This window comes from Coregonus clupeaformis, unplaced genomic scaffold, assembly GCF_020615455.1.
Source record: "Coregonus clupeaformis isolate EN_2021a unplaced genomic scaffold, ASM2061545v1 scaf0012, whole genome shotgun sequence".
Taxonomy (NCBI): domain Eukaryota; kingdom Metazoa; phylum Chordata; class Actinopteri; order Salmoniformes; family Salmonidae; genus Coregonus; species Coregonus clupeaformis.
The window spans coordinates 1,355,010-1,371,255 of record NW_025533467.1 but is presented as its reverse complement, the minus strand read 5'-3'; the positions used below and the strand labels follow the sequence as shown (position 1 = coordinate 1,371,255).

The window sequence follows — 16,246 nt, the reverse complement described above, 5'->3', positions numbered from 1 at the left end:
GAACAGAAGGCTGTAATGCTGCTATTTATCCGATAGATGACAGCAGCGTAAGCACCTCTGGGCTAAGTATGTCCGCGTTGTGGAAATTCTCCGTATTGTATGCCTTCTACAGCCTCCGTAGTTTATGAATCTAGGACAGCGGGATTTACTGACTGACCGGTTTGAAGCTGCTGTAAACCTAGCTACATTTTACAGGAAAAGAAAGGTAACACCATTACATGGATAACTGACTGAGTAGTTGTATTTTGTAATTATCAGTCTAGCTAGCAAGGCTAAAGTGTCAATCCAATCTAGCTAGCTAAGCTTGCTAGATAGCTAACGATAGCTAGTTAGCTAACGTTTGTGACTAGTTAGCTAATTTAGCTAGCATCTGCATGTGATAGTTGAATGTTGAGCTACTAAATGTGATGTATATTTCAGGAGGAATGTGGTTATGATGTGTTCCTTGGCTCTGTTCCCGCCTCCGCTGCCCGACTATGGAGAGACTTCTCAATACGACGAGTCCAACACAGATCCAGCATCAGTCTGGTTTGGGGTGGGTGGGCAGGCAGGCTATCATATCAATGCCAATCCTAGGACTAGTTACCAAAAACTGTCACTAATATTTAGATGTTTACTCTTATCACCTGATATTAGGAACGTGTGTGTATATGTGTGTATATGTGTGTATATGTGTGTATATGTGTGTATATGTGTGTATATGTGTGTATGTGTGTGTGTGTGTGTGTGTGTGTGTGTGTGTGTGTGTGTGTGTGTGTGTGTGTGTGTGTGTGTGTGTGTGTGTGTGTGTGAGAGAGAGAGAGAGAGATATGTGTCTAATCTATTTCCTTTTGCTGTAGGATTCACATGCTCTGAATCTGTACTTCCCGCGAGAGTCACTGAAGCCTCACAGCCGCCAAGAGAGCAGCAGCAAGGCAGCCTTTCGGGACCACTGTGAGACACTGTACACAAGGAGTGCAGGGGCTTGGTGTGTGTGACACACAGACATAGACAGACAGAGACACACACAGTCAATTCTAAAGCCCTGTTCACTAATCCCCACCTCTGTGTCTGTATGCTAGGCGTGATGCAGGCCTCTCTGGACTCCTAAATGAAATAGCTAACTCCAGTGCAGAGGGTGAGTGCCATGTTATCTTAATTATTTCACGGTCATGAAAGTATTACATGCAGACTGCGCTTCTGATAAGAAAGTGTTCAATAATGCAATAGTTTGTGTAACTCTTTAATGTGTGTGTGTTCACAGTGCCCAAGTGGCTAGGGGTTAGCTCTAGCTGTGCCCTGGCTTTGCTACGGTGGGTCTCCTCCTTCCACGGCTCTCTGTTTCCTCATCTCACAGTAAGTGGCCTAGTCTCACAGTCAGTTCACATGGCTAACATAGAAATCTGCAGGCTTCTCTAACTGACTGTCATTGTCTGCCCTTTGTCTTCAGTTAAGCAGCGAGGACATGACCGCCGAGTTCTCCCAGGTGCTCGGCTGGTAAGACCACCTCTTTAGTTTCAGTTCCGAATTAGATCCTTAAATATACCCTCTCTTATGTCCTGTATGGCCTTGTCAAATATTAGTTATTTCTTAACTTTAGGGCAGTGGTCACCCACTGGTCGATCACGAACTTGCGCTCCTTTTTTTATTTGTATTAGTGCGCCGCTGTTTGCGGTGGGTACACTTGATTCAGAAGCCCTGTGCAGCGGGTAGTCAAAGGGTTCCCATTTTCAACCATTTCATTTGTCTGAAAATACAAACTCTGCCTACCCGGCGGACCAGGAGATCTCTGGCTAAATCGAGTGTGCCTGCTGCGCTGGCCAATCGGATAGCTCAAATCACCGTGCCTACAGTTTCCACAACCCTGGCCACAGCAAAATTTGATACTAGCCTTCCTGAGATACATAACATTTAAAACCTTGACCAGAGAAAGAGAGACTGTCAAAGAATACAGCAAAGAGCAGCTGTTTTTATGAGTGAGTTTATGTCTAAGATTTTATTCAGCACTGTCAACACTGTTTTTATTCAACACTATTACAAAACATAAAACTTACTTCTCCCTGCTTCCACTGGCACTGCAATGAATGATGAATGAGTAGCCAAGTGTATCGATAGCCCTGTGTTTTCATTATTATTAGCAGCTCGTTGTCTATTTTAATAATGAGGAATATTTCACATTCTCTGGTCATAGGAACAACATGAATTTGTTGTGCATGAGGCAGAGGTACAACTCGAGTTTCGCCATCAGGTGGAAGACGATGTCCCCTCTCTCTGGTCAGTCTCACCGGAGGAAAGAAAGGAGAGAGCAGGGACCATGAGAGGCGGACCCTCTGCTGCTCTCTCCCTCCCTCCGCTGAGACTAATGCTGTGTTCAAAACAACTGGGAACTCTGAAATTTCCGACTTCAGTGTGTTCAAGACAACTAGGAACTTAAAAAAAAAAAAAGCAAGAGATACGACTGGGAAAAATGGTTTTGAACAGTCATTCAACTCGGAATTCCAAGTCGCAAACTTGGGTATCTTTCTAGAGCTCCAATTTTCCGACCAGAAGATCACTGACGATTCAGTTAAAACAAAAATCTGACATTGATTGATTTATCAAGACAAGTCCCCACGCTTGTCTCAAAACAGCACGATGGTGCTGTCCCTATCAAAACGGTGCTGAAATTATAGTTGACCACACTTGGCTATTGTTTTAAATGATTTAAAACTGTTAACTTTGGGAGTTTGAGTAAGCAACAAATTAAAACATTCCTTCAGTGACATTAGCCTACTTTATTCCAATATTTTTGTCATTTATTGGTATTCATTCCCACAGTAAACATTTATTGGTATTCATTCCCACAGTAAATATTTATTGGTATTCATTCCCACAGTAAATATTTATTGATCCAACCAGTTGTGGTTAAGAACGCATAGTGGTGGGCTTTGCGAAGTGACATGCCTCACAAAGTTTAGAACTGCCACGAGGATGGTAACAGCCTGGTAACGGGCGCTGCCTAGCAACCATCATTATGAAGTATCAAATCTCAGGAATGCGCATTGTTTACACCGGACATAGCTACAACTAGTCTTATTTTTGGTTGGTGAAAAAGGTGTAAATTCTGATCCCTAAGTCGGAACATAGCTACACCCGACCTAGCATTTAAGACTAGGGCTGTGGCGGTCATGACATTTTGTCAGCCTGTTATTGTCAAGCAAATGACTGCTGGTCTCATGGTAATTAACCGTTAAATTAACATAAACACGTTTAGCATCTATTTTAATTTTTTCCCTATCTTTATATCAAATAGTAATTTTGTTTCTTATTCTATGATTTGTCATTTCCATACTACATATTTCGTTAACGGTTTCTTTCCAATTGCTTATTTGGGGTGCCAGCGGTTTCAGCCAGTTTCTAGTTAACTGTTTAACTGCTGTTATTCTCAGAATTCTGAAGAGGTACTTATTTACATTTTAGTCATTTAGCAGACGCTCTTATCCAGAGCGACTTACAGTTAGTGAGTGCATACATTATTATTTTTAAATTTTTTCATACTGGCTTATCAGAGTCGAGGACCAGTGCATGAGTTGTCCTCCCCAGGAGTATGTGTTCTGGATTTAGAGAAAGTAAACATTTGAACATATCATCCAATACTTTGTATACTTCGATCCAGAAATGATTGAGGACTGGGCAGGAATAAAATATGTGAGTGTGGTTAGCTCTGCTCTCCCCACAGTTACGCCAGTAAGTTGGTGTGATGTCACGGTTGTATTTTGATTGTGTTATAGGAGTTATAAAAAATCTTGACTGAATTTTCAAGAGTATTCCCTCCAGAGTAGAGAGGTGGTTGTCTTGGATGTGTTTCTAGATATGTCCTCCCAGTCCTCTTGGGTTATTACTGTACTGATGAAAAATATAAACACAACATGCAACATTTTCTATGATTTTACTGAGTTAAAGTTCATATAAGGAAATCAGTCAATTTAAATAAATAAATTAGGCCCTAATCTATGTTTTTCCACGTGACTGGGAATACAGATATGCATCTGTTGGTTACAAATACTGTACCTTTAAAAGAAAAGTAGGGGCGCGGATCAGAAAACCAGTCAGTATCTGGTGTGACCACCATTTGCCTCATGTAGCGCGACACATCTCTTTCGCATAGAGTTGATCAGACTGTTGATTGTGGAACGTTATCCCACTCCTCTTCAATGACTGTGCGAAGTTGCTGGATATTGTCGGGAACTGGAACAAACTGTCGTACACATCGATCCAGAGCCTCCCAAACATGCTCAATGGGTGACATGTCTGGTGAGCATGCAGGCCATGGAAGAACTGGGACATTTTCAGCTTCCAGGAATTGTGTACAGGTCCTTGCGACATAGGGCTGTGCATTATCATGCTGAAACATGAGTTGATGGCTGCGGATGAATGGCACGACAGTAGGCCTCAAGATCTCGTCACGGTATCTCTATGCATTCAAATTGCCATCGATAAAATGTAATTGTGTTCGTTGTCCGTATCTTATGCCTGCCCATACCATAATCCCACCGCCACCATGGGGCACTAACGTTGACATCAGCAAACTGCTCACCCACACGATGCTATACACGTTGTGAGGCTGGTTGGACATACTGCCAAATTCTCTAAAACGACGTTGGAGGCGGCTTATGGTAGAGAAATTAACATTAAATTCTCTGGTAACGGCTCTGATGGACATTCCTGCAGTCAGCATGCCAATTGCACGCTCCCTCAACTTGAGACATCTGTGGCATTGTGTTGTGTGACAAAACTTCACATTTTAGAGTGGCCTTTTATTGTCCCCAGCACAAGGTGCACCTGTGTAATTATCATGCTGTTTAATCAGCTTCTTGGTATGCCACACCTGTCAGGTGGATGGATTATCTTGGCAAAGGAGAAATGCTCACTAACAGAGATGTAAACAAATTTGTTCACAAAATCTGGGAGAAATATGCTTTTTGTGCATATGGAACATTTCTGGGATCTTTTTTATTTCAGCTCATGAAATATGGGACCAACACTTTACATGTTGTGTTTATATTTTTGTTCAGTGTAATTAAGAGATGTATATCACTAAGTGTTTTATTAGGTCCCACTGCTTTAGTAAGGTAGCTTCTTGCTTGTAAATAATTGTAAAACTGAGAGTTCTGGAGGTTGTACATTATTGATAGATTCTAAAATGTATCTAGCCCCTTGTCTGTAAACATCTGATAATACTTGGTCAGTCCATTTTCAGCCCATAATTTAAATCTATCACCAATCATACTTGGCTTAAAGTTGCCATCCATTACAATTTCTCGCAGGTAGATCAGGTCTGTTTTGATGCATCAAATACAAATTCACGGTAGTTGTAGGCAAACCCTTTGTGCCGCCCTGCACAATCAATGAACCAATAGCATCGCCTAGGCCTATACATTCTCTCTCAGACTCATGGATAGAAAGTTTGGAGTGTCGCATAAGTTAACCAGTCCAGCCAGTATGCATAATAATACAGTCCACACTCAAAGGTGATTACTAGAATTTGTTACATTTTTGGAGTATAAGCTAGACCAATTATGTTCCAAATACACATTTTATTTTATATGTTTTTCTGCTATGTGTAGTAGGCCAATGCAGTAGGCTATTAGGCTATGTATTGTACACTTAGTGTACAAAACATTAGGAACACCTTCCTAATATTGAGTTGCACCCCCTTTTGTCGAACGCGTTCCACAGGGATGCTGGCCCATGTTGACTCCAATGCTTCTCACAGTTGTGTCAAGTTGGCTGGATGTCCTTTGGGTGGTGGACCATTCTTGATACACACAGGAAACTGTTGACCGTGAAAAACCCAGCAGCGTGCAGTTCTTGACACACTCAAACCGGTGTGCCTGGCACCTGGAACCATACCCCGTTCAAAGGCACTTTCATATTTTGTCTTGCCCATTCACCCTCCGAATGGCGCACACACACAATCCATGTCTCAATTGTCTCGAGGCTTAAAAATCCTTCTTTAACTGGTCTCCTCCCCTTCATCTACGCTGATTTAAGTGGATTTAACAGGTGACATAAATAAGGGATCATAGCTTTCACCTGGATTCACCTGGTCAGTCCATGTCATGGAAAGAGCAGGTGTTCCTAATGTTTTGTACACTCAGTGTATAACGGCACAATCTTTATTTTAATTTCTTATTTTTTTGGCTTGGGCTCATATATAGGCCTATATGTATGCATAAGCTCTGCATATGGGTGGTTTTTAATTAATCATCACCTTAGAAAGCGCTGTCCATTTCCGTTTTTGACTTTGAAACAACATCCACAATGACCATGTTTTCCATTCAGTTTCAACCTGCTGTTGAACTTCTTTCTTCAAATTGATCGATCACAGTGAAGTAAGTTTTAAAAGCATGATACTATTTTGATGATAAGTCTTTTATGTGATTTTCGATTGCGTTTGCATTGTTGTAAGAGTTGTTAGAGGGACAATAGAGCCCTCAGGACCAGGCCATTAGTGACCTGACGGTCATTAGAGAGTTGGGTACAACCAACGCATGTCCAGAGTGCATAGGAGGAGATTACTGTTACTCAACGGTCACGTGGAATTTGACTGCTGGTGTGGCAGTAATACCGTCACCGCAACAGCCCTATTAAAGACCAACGTTTTTTACGCCCAACTGGTGCAACCAGACCCTGTTCATGCTCCCTGTGTTTCAGGTCGGACTGTGCAGTGCGGAGCTTTGCCTGGCACCCACACACACAGAAGTGTGCTGTGGCCCTGCTAGACGACTCCATCAAGATCTACAACCCCAAGAGGTAAGTAGCAGACTCATGGCCCCGCTGTCAGTCTGTTGCCATTGTGCTGTATCATTGACTATTAAACTCTATGGGAGATTCTCAATTGGGCAAAAGGTTCTGTGACCCAAAAATTGATAAGTGTTCGAGGAGTGTCATTTCGTTAGTAGGCGAACGGAGGAGTATGCTCACCTCCTCGATTACATCCTTCGGCAGAGGATTCACAAGAGTATCCTACGGGCGGCTATCGCGGACAAGTTTTGAAACCAGTCACGGCCCCTTTGAAACAGCTGTTGTGTTCTTGGAGAAGAAAATAATGCACATATTTAAAATCAAAATGCTACTTATCCTTTTATCTATAAAATATCTAGCACAACTACATTTTTACTACTTAACACATTTATTTTGGTATTCCATATAAGCGCAATTGTTTCCTCTCCTTGCCGCTTATCCTCAATTTATTTTTGACCTTTTTCAAAAGGCGAGGAGAGGACGCGAGGAGCCAAGCAAAACCAATTGAGAATCTCCCTATGGGCCGGTTTCCTGTCCTTTCCATGTCCTCAAAATCATATTCAGTCAGACCAACCTAGTGCGGTGTTAAACTTCTTCTGTCTCTCTCTCTCCCTCAGTGCTACTACTCCTACCCTAAAGCACCGTCTGCAGCGGAGTGTGGCAGCCCTGCAGTGGAAGCCTCTGTGTGCGTCTGCCCTGGCCGTCGCCTGTCACAACTGCCTGCTGATCTGGCACGTGGACCCCACCTCGCTCTCTACCAGGTACACACGCTTTATGTACAGTACATTAGTCATTATTATACTCTTGAGCTTTCTTTCTCCGCCCTTCCTATTTCTCATTCAATCTCTTTCTATCTCTCCTTCCCTCCCACAGGCCCTCTTCTGGCTGTGCCCAGGTCCTGTCCCACCCAGGCCACTCCCCCGTCACTTCCATCGCATGGTCACCTAATGGATCACTCCTGGTGTCGGCCTCTCCCAGGGACACTGCCATGCTGGTAGGAACCAGCAGCCTCAGCCTCTACTCTACTGCTACTCAGCTGTGAAAGTGTTTTACTGTGATGTTGGAACATCCTTGTGACTCTCGTGCTCTCTCTCTCTTTGTCTCTGTTTCTGTCTATCTCTGTCAGGTGTGGGATGTAGCTGTTGAGAGCTGTGTGCCTCTCCACCGTGTGGGAGGGGGAGGAGTCACGTACCTGTCCTGGTCCCCCGATGGCAGTCGCGTGCTGGCAGCTACACCCTCCTCCCTCTTCAGGTCAGAGACGGTAGTGCAGGAGAGTTTAATGTAGTGTTGATGTTTCTGTATTACTGCAATAATAATAATAATAATAATAATAATAATATGCCATTTAGCAGACGCTTTTATCCAAAGCGACTTACAGTCATGCGTGCATACATTTTTGTGTATGGGTGGTCCCGGTGATCGAACCCACTACCTTGGCGTTACAAGCGCCGTGCTCTACCAGCTGAGCTACAGAGGACCACATGTGTATTATATATGTCTTATGTGTGTGTTGCTGCAGGGTTTGGGAAACCAGGATGTGGACTTGCGAGCGGTGGCCTTGTCTGAAGGGACGCTGTCAGGTGAGACACCTGGTCTGTGTGTCTGTGTCTGTGTCTGTGTCTGTGTGTTTGTGTGTTTGGCTAACTGTCTCTCTGTAACTGTCTAGTCTGGCAGTTGGAGTCCTGATGGGAGTCAACTGCTCTTCAGTGTGCAAGGAGAGACTGTCATCTATGCCCTGACTTTCACTGACACCCCAGGTACACACACAAACACACACACACAATTCCATGTACAATATGATGCAGTCCAACCTCTTAGTTGTCTTACACTGTGTGCTGTGTGCTTGCATTGTTTGTTTTGATGTGTAAGTTTTCCTCTTTCTCCACTAGGGATGCCCTTAGGGATGTCAGGGGGGCCGAAGGCAGCAACAGTGGTGGCTGACCTGTCTGAGACCACCTTAAATACACCAGACGGAGATATGGCGTAAGGAAAGGCCTGAGTTAACTAGTCATTCACTAAACTAGTTGTTGATTAACCTTACAGATTGGCTTATTGTGTGTGTGTCAGGGTCGGAGGAGAGATCCAGTCGCTAGCATGGGACCCGACAGGAGAAAGACTAGCTGTGCTTCTCAAAGGTCAGGCTCTTTCCCTCCTCTCCTCTTTCTCCAAGTTGGAAAGTGTGTTTTGTCATCTTCTCTCCTTCACTCACTTCCTCCCTCTTACCTGTTCCATCAGGAGATGCTGAAGCAGGCCGCCCTGCCATGATCGCAGTGTTCAAGACTCAAATCAACCCCGCTTTTAAGCTTCTGCCATGGTATGTGCTCTAGTATATTACATTGCCAGGAGGGTGTCTCAGTGTATCTCGGTGGTGATCAGTGTTGTGTATCTCTGTATGTCAGTGGTAATAACTGTCTGTCTATGTGTGTCAGTGGTTTTGTCCAGGGGGAGGCCGGGACAGAACCCAGACTGATGCGATTCAACCCCAACTACCAGCATGGAGCCCAGCTCACTGTGGTCAGTCTCTCTATAAACTCTACTCTTTACATTTAGGGGACCACCAGGCATTTAGATGTTGCCCCACAGTGCTGCTTAAACTGATCTTAAAGCTATAGTTTACTCTCAATTTAAAGTTTATTTGTTTTTTGTTTTACTCAAAGTAATTTATGCATTAATGTCATTTGAATGGGAAAGATGGGCAATGAGACTTCAACTAGAAATTCTAGATGGTCTACACACTGATCATTCCATTTTACATGGCTGTTGATGTGCTGTAGTGAATAGAGCACCAGGTCTAGCTAGGTGGTGCTAAACTCATCCCAGTGACTGTAGTGATGTTGTCTCTCCACAGTGTTGGTCTAATGGGAAGATTACCCACGTGCCTTTCTACTTTATGAGTGCTGGGAATCCCCAGCCCGGCCTGGGAGGCAGCCCCCATCTCCCCCTGTCCCAGGGCAGGCCAGCCGACTACGCCAACCAGACACTCTACACCGAACTCATCTCCTGACCACACACACACACAAACTAATACAGAAACCATATTTCAAATCACGTTTGTAAGTGGAATTTATAATTTTTTTAACACTTGGTAAATAAACGTGTACAAAGTGTTACGCAAATGGACGATTATTGTATTTTTTTATGCCTAGTCCAAGACATGGCAAAGGGGCTGGTGGGATGAGGTCAAGCCATCGCCGGCTTTCCTTCTTGCAAAATAGGTGAATGAGGTGATCGGGAGGCTTCATTGTGTCTTTAATGACGTTTCTTAAAGAATCTCCATGTTCTAAGGTAAGGGAGTATACTGTATCTTCCCTTAATCTATACTTATCTTAAAACAATCTGGCATTAATAGGATCGTTTCGTCTTTTACCTTCCAGATTTGCCCTTCACTTTCGGTCAAGAATAATCTAAAAGATTTAGGTAAACTAAAATGTGACATTTGTAATTTTGTGATAATGTCAATGTAGGTTTGTAATAACAAAAATAATTTCCCTTTAAAGAAGAATATATCACTGTTTAGTCTTTTCAGTCTAATTTTTATTGCTCAGCAGAAAGATATGGAGAGGGACAGAGAGGAGAACGGAAGTGTAGAGGATAAGGGAAACAGACAAGCGGGTCACCAAATGCTGACAAACACCTACGTGACCATGTCTTGAAGCATCATTCCTGTTAATGTACAAAATACTTCACAATTCCATTCAGCTCATCATTTTCTTTACTTTATTTATGCCTATTAGTTCAAACAAAAAGAAGCCAACCATGCCCAACCCCACCCTGAAACCGGTGAATGAATACAGTACTTTCATTCCTGTGTTATGACATTCTCTCATAGGAAAACACACTCACACATGCATACTTACACACACATCCAATGCACTCACAAACATTCAAAAAGGGTAACTGACCTCTCAACAACTATAACAAAAACAAAATACACAGACCTTGGGTTCAGTTACCAAAAAAAGCTATTCAACCCCCATGCCATTTCTGTACTTATTTAAAATAAACTCAATTAAAAATCAACTTAATTGTTACTTGGTTTTTCCTTTTTATTTCCAATTTACATCAATTAAAAGTGTAACAAAATAAACAAAAACAAAACAAATTATCATGATCATAATAAAATTAATAGTAACAAAAAAATATACACACTCTCACACACACAGAGACAACCCACCCTGGTTGTTTTGGGCGGCTCTCCTTGGAGTCCCATGATTCTATTTGTGGGGCATGGATCCTATATGATGCTACCCAGAAGCCCCTTAGTTCTGCCTTGCCGGCTGCACCTGTCCTCCAGGGTGGGTTGTGTGTGTGTGGTGTGAGGCTAGTGGGAATTGGGGGGGGGTAATGGCAGTGACTGAATTCTAGAACTCATAGCACCTTCTGAAGACGGAGCAACCCAAAGCAAAGATGGCTGTTCAGCCCCAGTTCCACCCGAAAGCAAATTTTGGTCAGCTCAAGATTTAAGGTCAACGTTTTCACTTTGTTTTTCAGCGTGAGGTAGCTTTAAACAATCAGGATGACTACAACTTTCCCCAATTTTATTAGAAAATGTAGGTTGTTTGTGAACTGAGTAAGATATTTTCCTCTAATGGGCAGTCAAGGGGTAAAAGACAATGGAAAAATACATCCCAAATGAAACCTCACTTTCCAAAAAGTGTTGGTGTGCATATAGCTAGACACATGTACACACAATGTGGAAATATATATAAAACCATCTGGTTTTTTATAAACACAGACTTTTACAACAATAGAACCAATGATTTATAATACACAGTAAAAGTTTTGCTCCTTGTCTTGATGGTAAAGAACATTTGGAGCACCTGGACTTGTTTATAATTACTGAAAATATTTGTTGGTCTACATTGATTCAAAATGGCGTATTTGTAGCTAGGTCGGGGAGCGGACGAGGGAGGGAGGTGGAGTGGGATGTTTTAGGTATTCTGTAGTGGGAGGGGCTTGTGTTGCTCTTATGGTGAAGCCCCCCAGTCCTACTGTACCTCCCCTCTGCCCATGTAATAAATAAGTGACATCGAGTCATGTTTCTGTTTCTTCATCACTCTTCCCTTGGCTTGGTACCTCTTCCTCCTGGCGCAAACTCATTCCCGTCAACTGTGGGCCATGGGAAACATGACTGGATCTCAGGAAGTGGGTTGACAGGGAATGCTGGAACGCCGGTGCCCTTCAGTGCTAACATCCACGGAGTACAACTTGGAGAGCACTTTGTCAGAGAAAAAGTATCAATGTTCTTTTTTTAAAAGTTACTGTCTTCTTTTTTGTGGAGTGTGTGTATTGTTTCATAGTTGAGTTATTTCTTTCATGTTTTAGTTTTTTTGCCGTTGTGTTGATTTCACTTTACAAGAAGCAGACTGCACCCACGTCCACACCGAACTCCTGGTCCGCACCTCCAATGTCCATGGGAGCAATGTCCACGATGGGCAGACGGGAGGTCTTCTGTGTTTTGTACTCGAAGACAGTCTTGCCCCACTGGCCTGTGTGTTTCTGTGGGACGACAACAGAGACGTGTTGAAGCACATTAAACCACTATATATTCCCATAGACTACAATAACAGAAAAATGCTGTTTTTTTAGACCGTGACTTCACTGTGCCTTCCCCCATGGTCCTACTTTACTATGTCCATATTTTCCCTGACCTTACTTTACAGTGCATATCCCTCTCACCTTGCAGCCATCCTCCACAACGCTGTAGGTGAAGCGACTGTTGCCCTCGGCTCTGATCTCAACTTCGTTGGAGCCCTGGAGCAGCAGACCCTTCTTCAGGTTGCCGGTGGATGCATCCATGTAGGCCACGCTGTTCTTGCAGTGGTAGGTGAGATTCTGAGACGCTTCCGTGGACAGCAGCCTCAGGAATGTCAGCTGGATACTGGCAGCATTGGTACTGTCCTCAGCGTAGCTGAACTATAGAGGGAGCCAGAGAGGGAGGGTTAAATGTGACGTGGTAAGGAAGAGGGCAGTCACAAAAATGGAGGTCATACATAGTTTTATGGATGGTAGGACTTTATGTGATGTCTATCAATTATCTGCAAGGCTGAAATATAAGTTCAGTCTGTAATTCATAAAAGGAAACACTGAGGAAGGGTTTGACTGATGATCAGGGTAACCCTTGAAATGAAGTTATCCTACTAAAGGAGTAGCTATGTTTCACTCAAAGGTGCCAGTGAAATTATTATTCATATAAAGAAGAGGCTCACGTGGAATCCTCCATTCATGGTCTCTCCGAACCAGACGTGTTTGCGGTCCTTGCTCTTGCTTGTCCACCAGTTCTTTTGTGGCACGTTGGCTATGCTGGGGTACACACAGGTCTCGCCAGTCTCCATGTTGCAGAAGACCTTGATGGCGTCAGCTGTGCTGCCAATGTTAGGATCCACCCAGTAGTCGCCTGGAGAACGAGAGGATCAGAGGACAAATGGTTCAAACCCTAGCACTGTTTGGACTGATCATGTTATACACGTGTTCTTACCTTTCTACACTGTATATTTTGGGGGAATCTTCCTCAATGAATGAAAAACAAAATTCCATAATTCCATTTCTCTCTTTTCTCTTTCCATTCACTATCTTTTCCCTCTCCTCTGCCCGTTCCCCCACTCACCGCTCTTCCACTCGGGGTGGCACAGTTTGAGGTCTCTGCAGGTGCGGGCAGGGTTCTTCTGGCTACCATCGGGGCTGCGCAGGTTCTCGATCTGGTTGTTGAGGGACTTGAGTGTGGAGTCCACCTCCACGTCGTGCTGCCTCAGGGAGCTGGACGCCTCATCAGCCCTCATGTACCTCAGGGGATCCGGAGACTTCTCAGGCTGAGACAGGCCAGCAAAGGCAGACATGTCGATGCCAGGGCCGGGAGGACCAGGAGGACCAGGTGGTCCGGGGTTACCAGGTGGACCCTGAAGGAGGATGGAGATTACATGTTTAAAATATGAAGACTTTGCTGCTACATGTACAGTATATATAGTATATTCAGGTAAGTCTAAGGTTGCCAAGCGTTACTCACAGCAGGGCCAGTTTCTCCAGAACGACCACGAGGTCCAGGGGGTCCGAGGGGTCCAGGCTGACCGTTAGATCCATCCTTACCAGCGGGACCAACTGGGCCAGGGGGTCCCTGAGGAGATAGATAGGGTGGGTCAGTCATGGCTCATTCACATGGATGCTAGCATAGCATGAATGCATGGAAGTCTCCCTTTAGTGTTTAGTTTCACATTGTTTTAAACTTTTACCTGATATAACGTTTTTGTTCAATTGTTGTTGATTATGAGTGAGAGTACACTCTTTAATTCAAGAACAACCTGCTTATCGGACATCACAAATGTAGCATTTATCTCACTTTGGGTCAAAATGATTCACGTTGTAGTGGCCAGCCCTTTCCTCCTCTTTATCATATAATTAATCTTTATGGATTATTTTTAAAGTAGTAGCCTCTCCTGTCTGTCTTCCACTCTACCATAACATGTGGTAATCACAAAAGCATTAGCCTTCCCTGTTATCATAGAAAAGGCTAATTAAAAACACAGTGGCTATTTCCATCCTCTACCTTATGGTGTTGGAGGATTATAACTAGATTATAATTGGTGTTGGTGGATTATGACTAGCCTGTGCCCCTCATTATCATAGCATGGGATAACTACTGTATAGGAGTAGTCTCTATTTGTCTTATCAGATATGGAGGGATTAGAGAAGTGTTCTGTCCTTCTCTCCACCACCTCTTCTCTTTCGTCTGGACTCACCTTAGCGCCACTAGGTCCGGCAGGTCCAGCAGCTCCCTGGTCTCCAGCGGAGCCCTGTTAGTTAAGACAATGACGTCAGGAAGTCAGGGAACATAATTTATTCCACATGGAGTGTATTGAATGACTGGCAAATTACATTGAAAGTCAGGCAATATAGTTCTATGCGGATAGAGAGGTATAATAACTGGTGCAGAGTGGCCAGAGGATTTGGGTGACTTACTGGAGGTCCGGGAAGACCCTGCAGACCGGTGAAGCCACGGTGTCCCTTCTGTCCCCTCTCTCCTGTCTCGCCAGCCTCTCCCTTGTCTCCACGTGGTCCTTGGGGTCCCTGATGTAGAGAGGCAGAGAGTGTCACAACTCAGGGTGCCAAAGCGGGTACAGTTACAGTAGGTATAGTTTATTAGAGAATGGTATATGCGTTTCACAATGAGGAACGTTGACACTCACAGCCATTCCTCTAGCACCAGCTGGTCCAGCAGGTCCGGCAGGTCCTTGGGCACCCTAAAAACAAGAGTGAGGTACTATCAATTACAAAACACCAACATTTCTCTAATTCATATTGTGTATAGTTTTGTAGGGGTACTCACTCCCTCTCCTCTGTCTCCCTGCTTGCCAAGGGGGCCAACAGGGCCGGGGGCACCGGGAGCGCCAGGGGCACCAGGTGCACCTGCAGGACCAGTGTTACCACGCTCACCCTACAGGTGGAGAGAAGATCATAGGATATAAGGACATCTCAGAACATTTGATATCTTATCCATCAATTGGACTGATTGGTGTATAATGCAGGAAAGTAAGCATCTCAGCAAACCAAAATTGGTTATGTGAAAGTTCCTGGAACATTTGTTGGGATGCGGCAAATGTTCTCATAACACAAAAATTGTCCAGTTGTGTGCCTGATATTGCAAGAACGTTCCCAGAACACATTTAATTATTCTTTACTGGTACATTGTGTTGTTACATTACCTGGAAACCTAATGAGAACGTTTGGAGAATGGTCTGTGGTGGTTGTTACAGATGTTATGCACAACATTTTTGTGAATGTTTGAATATTTCATTTAAAACATAAGAAAACAAAAACATTTTGTTATCAAAAATATTATTTGAATGTTTTTGTGATTATCATCCTAATGTTAGATAAAACCCTCCCAGAACTTAGCTAATGTTCTGGGAATGTTTGCTGGGATTTCACTCTAAGGTCTACTACACAGTGTTTTATTTGTCACATGCACCGAATACAACAGTTGTAGCCTATACCTGTTATATTCGGTGCATGTGACAAATAACATTTTATAAAATTTGATTTGGAGTGTCTCACCTTGACTCCGGTGGATCCATCTCTACCAGGGGGCCCATCAGATCCAGCATTGCCCTGTGAGGTAGAGACAGAGATTTAATCAATAAATGAAATGTATTGGCTTCCAGTCGTGAAGTAGCTGCCAAAGCAACACGTTTGGGATCCATGGGTTAATGGTGCTGTAGAAATACAGATGGTTGCTGTTGGTGTTTGCGATTGACTATGGTAGTTGTGGTTGTGTTTTTTTGTTTTCTGTTGTGTCATTGTTGTTTGTTTTGGTTGTTATTGTTACTGTTGTGGTCATTGTTTACATTTCTGTTTTGTGGTTATTGTATATGTGTGTGGAGGGAGGGTTCTTGTTTTGGAAAGTTGCTGCTGTTCTGGTGATTATTGATGTTGTTGTGGGTATTGTTGTTGTTGTTTATATTGCTGTTATCGTTGCTATGGTTGTTGC

General features: G+C 43.5%; 2 protein-coding genes across 2 annotated transcripts in view; one reads left to right on the top strand and one right to left on the bottom strand.

The window, feature by feature from the left end:
* The first annotated feature begins 96 nt into the window (after positions 1-96).
* On the top strand, positions 97-9,885 carry LOC121545450 (aladin). The gene is made up of 17 exons (XM_041855986.2): positions 97-205; positions 421-535; positions 840-967; positions 1,062-1,117; positions 1,244-1,335; positions 1,430-1,476; positions 6,676-6,774; positions 7,383-7,526; positions 7,639-7,759; positions 7,892-8,016; positions 8,285-8,345; positions 8,432-8,522; positions 8,655-8,748; positions 8,833-8,900; positions 9,001-9,079; positions 9,195-9,279; positions 9,614-9,885. The coding sequence occupies exons 2-17, from the start codon at positions 434-436 to the stop codon at positions 9,767-9,769; spliced, it is 1,548 nt and encodes a 515-aa protein (XP_041711920.1). The 5' UTR covers positions 97-205; positions 421-433; the 3' UTR covers positions 9,770-9,885.
* Positions 9,886-10,459: 574 nt separating this feature from the next.
* LOC121545449 (collagen alpha-1(II) chain) overlaps positions 10,460-16,246 on the bottom strand; it is a 31,242-nt gene continuing 25,455 nt past the window's right edge. The window contains exons 44-53 of the mRNA XM_041855985.2: positions 15,814-15,867; positions 15,086-15,193; positions 14,946-14,999; positions 14,719-14,826; positions 14,499-14,552; positions 13,769-13,876; positions 13,373-13,661; positions 12,975-13,162; positions 12,445-12,681; positions 10,460-12,264 (exon numbers count right to left, since the gene is read on the bottom strand). Of these exons, the coding sequence (XP_041711919.1) occupies positions 12,118-12,264; positions 12,445-12,681; positions 12,975-13,162; positions 13,373-13,661; positions 13,769-13,876; positions 14,499-14,552; positions 14,719-14,826; positions 14,946-14,999; positions 15,086-15,193; positions 15,814-15,867 (1,347 nt within the window). The 3' untranslated portion in view covers positions 10,460-12,117. The remainder of the gene's footprint in view (positions 12,265-12,444; positions 12,682-12,974; positions 13,163-13,372; positions 13,662-13,768; positions 13,877-14,498; positions 14,553-14,718; positions 14,827-14,945; positions 15,000-15,085; positions 15,194-15,813; positions 15,868-16,246) is intronic.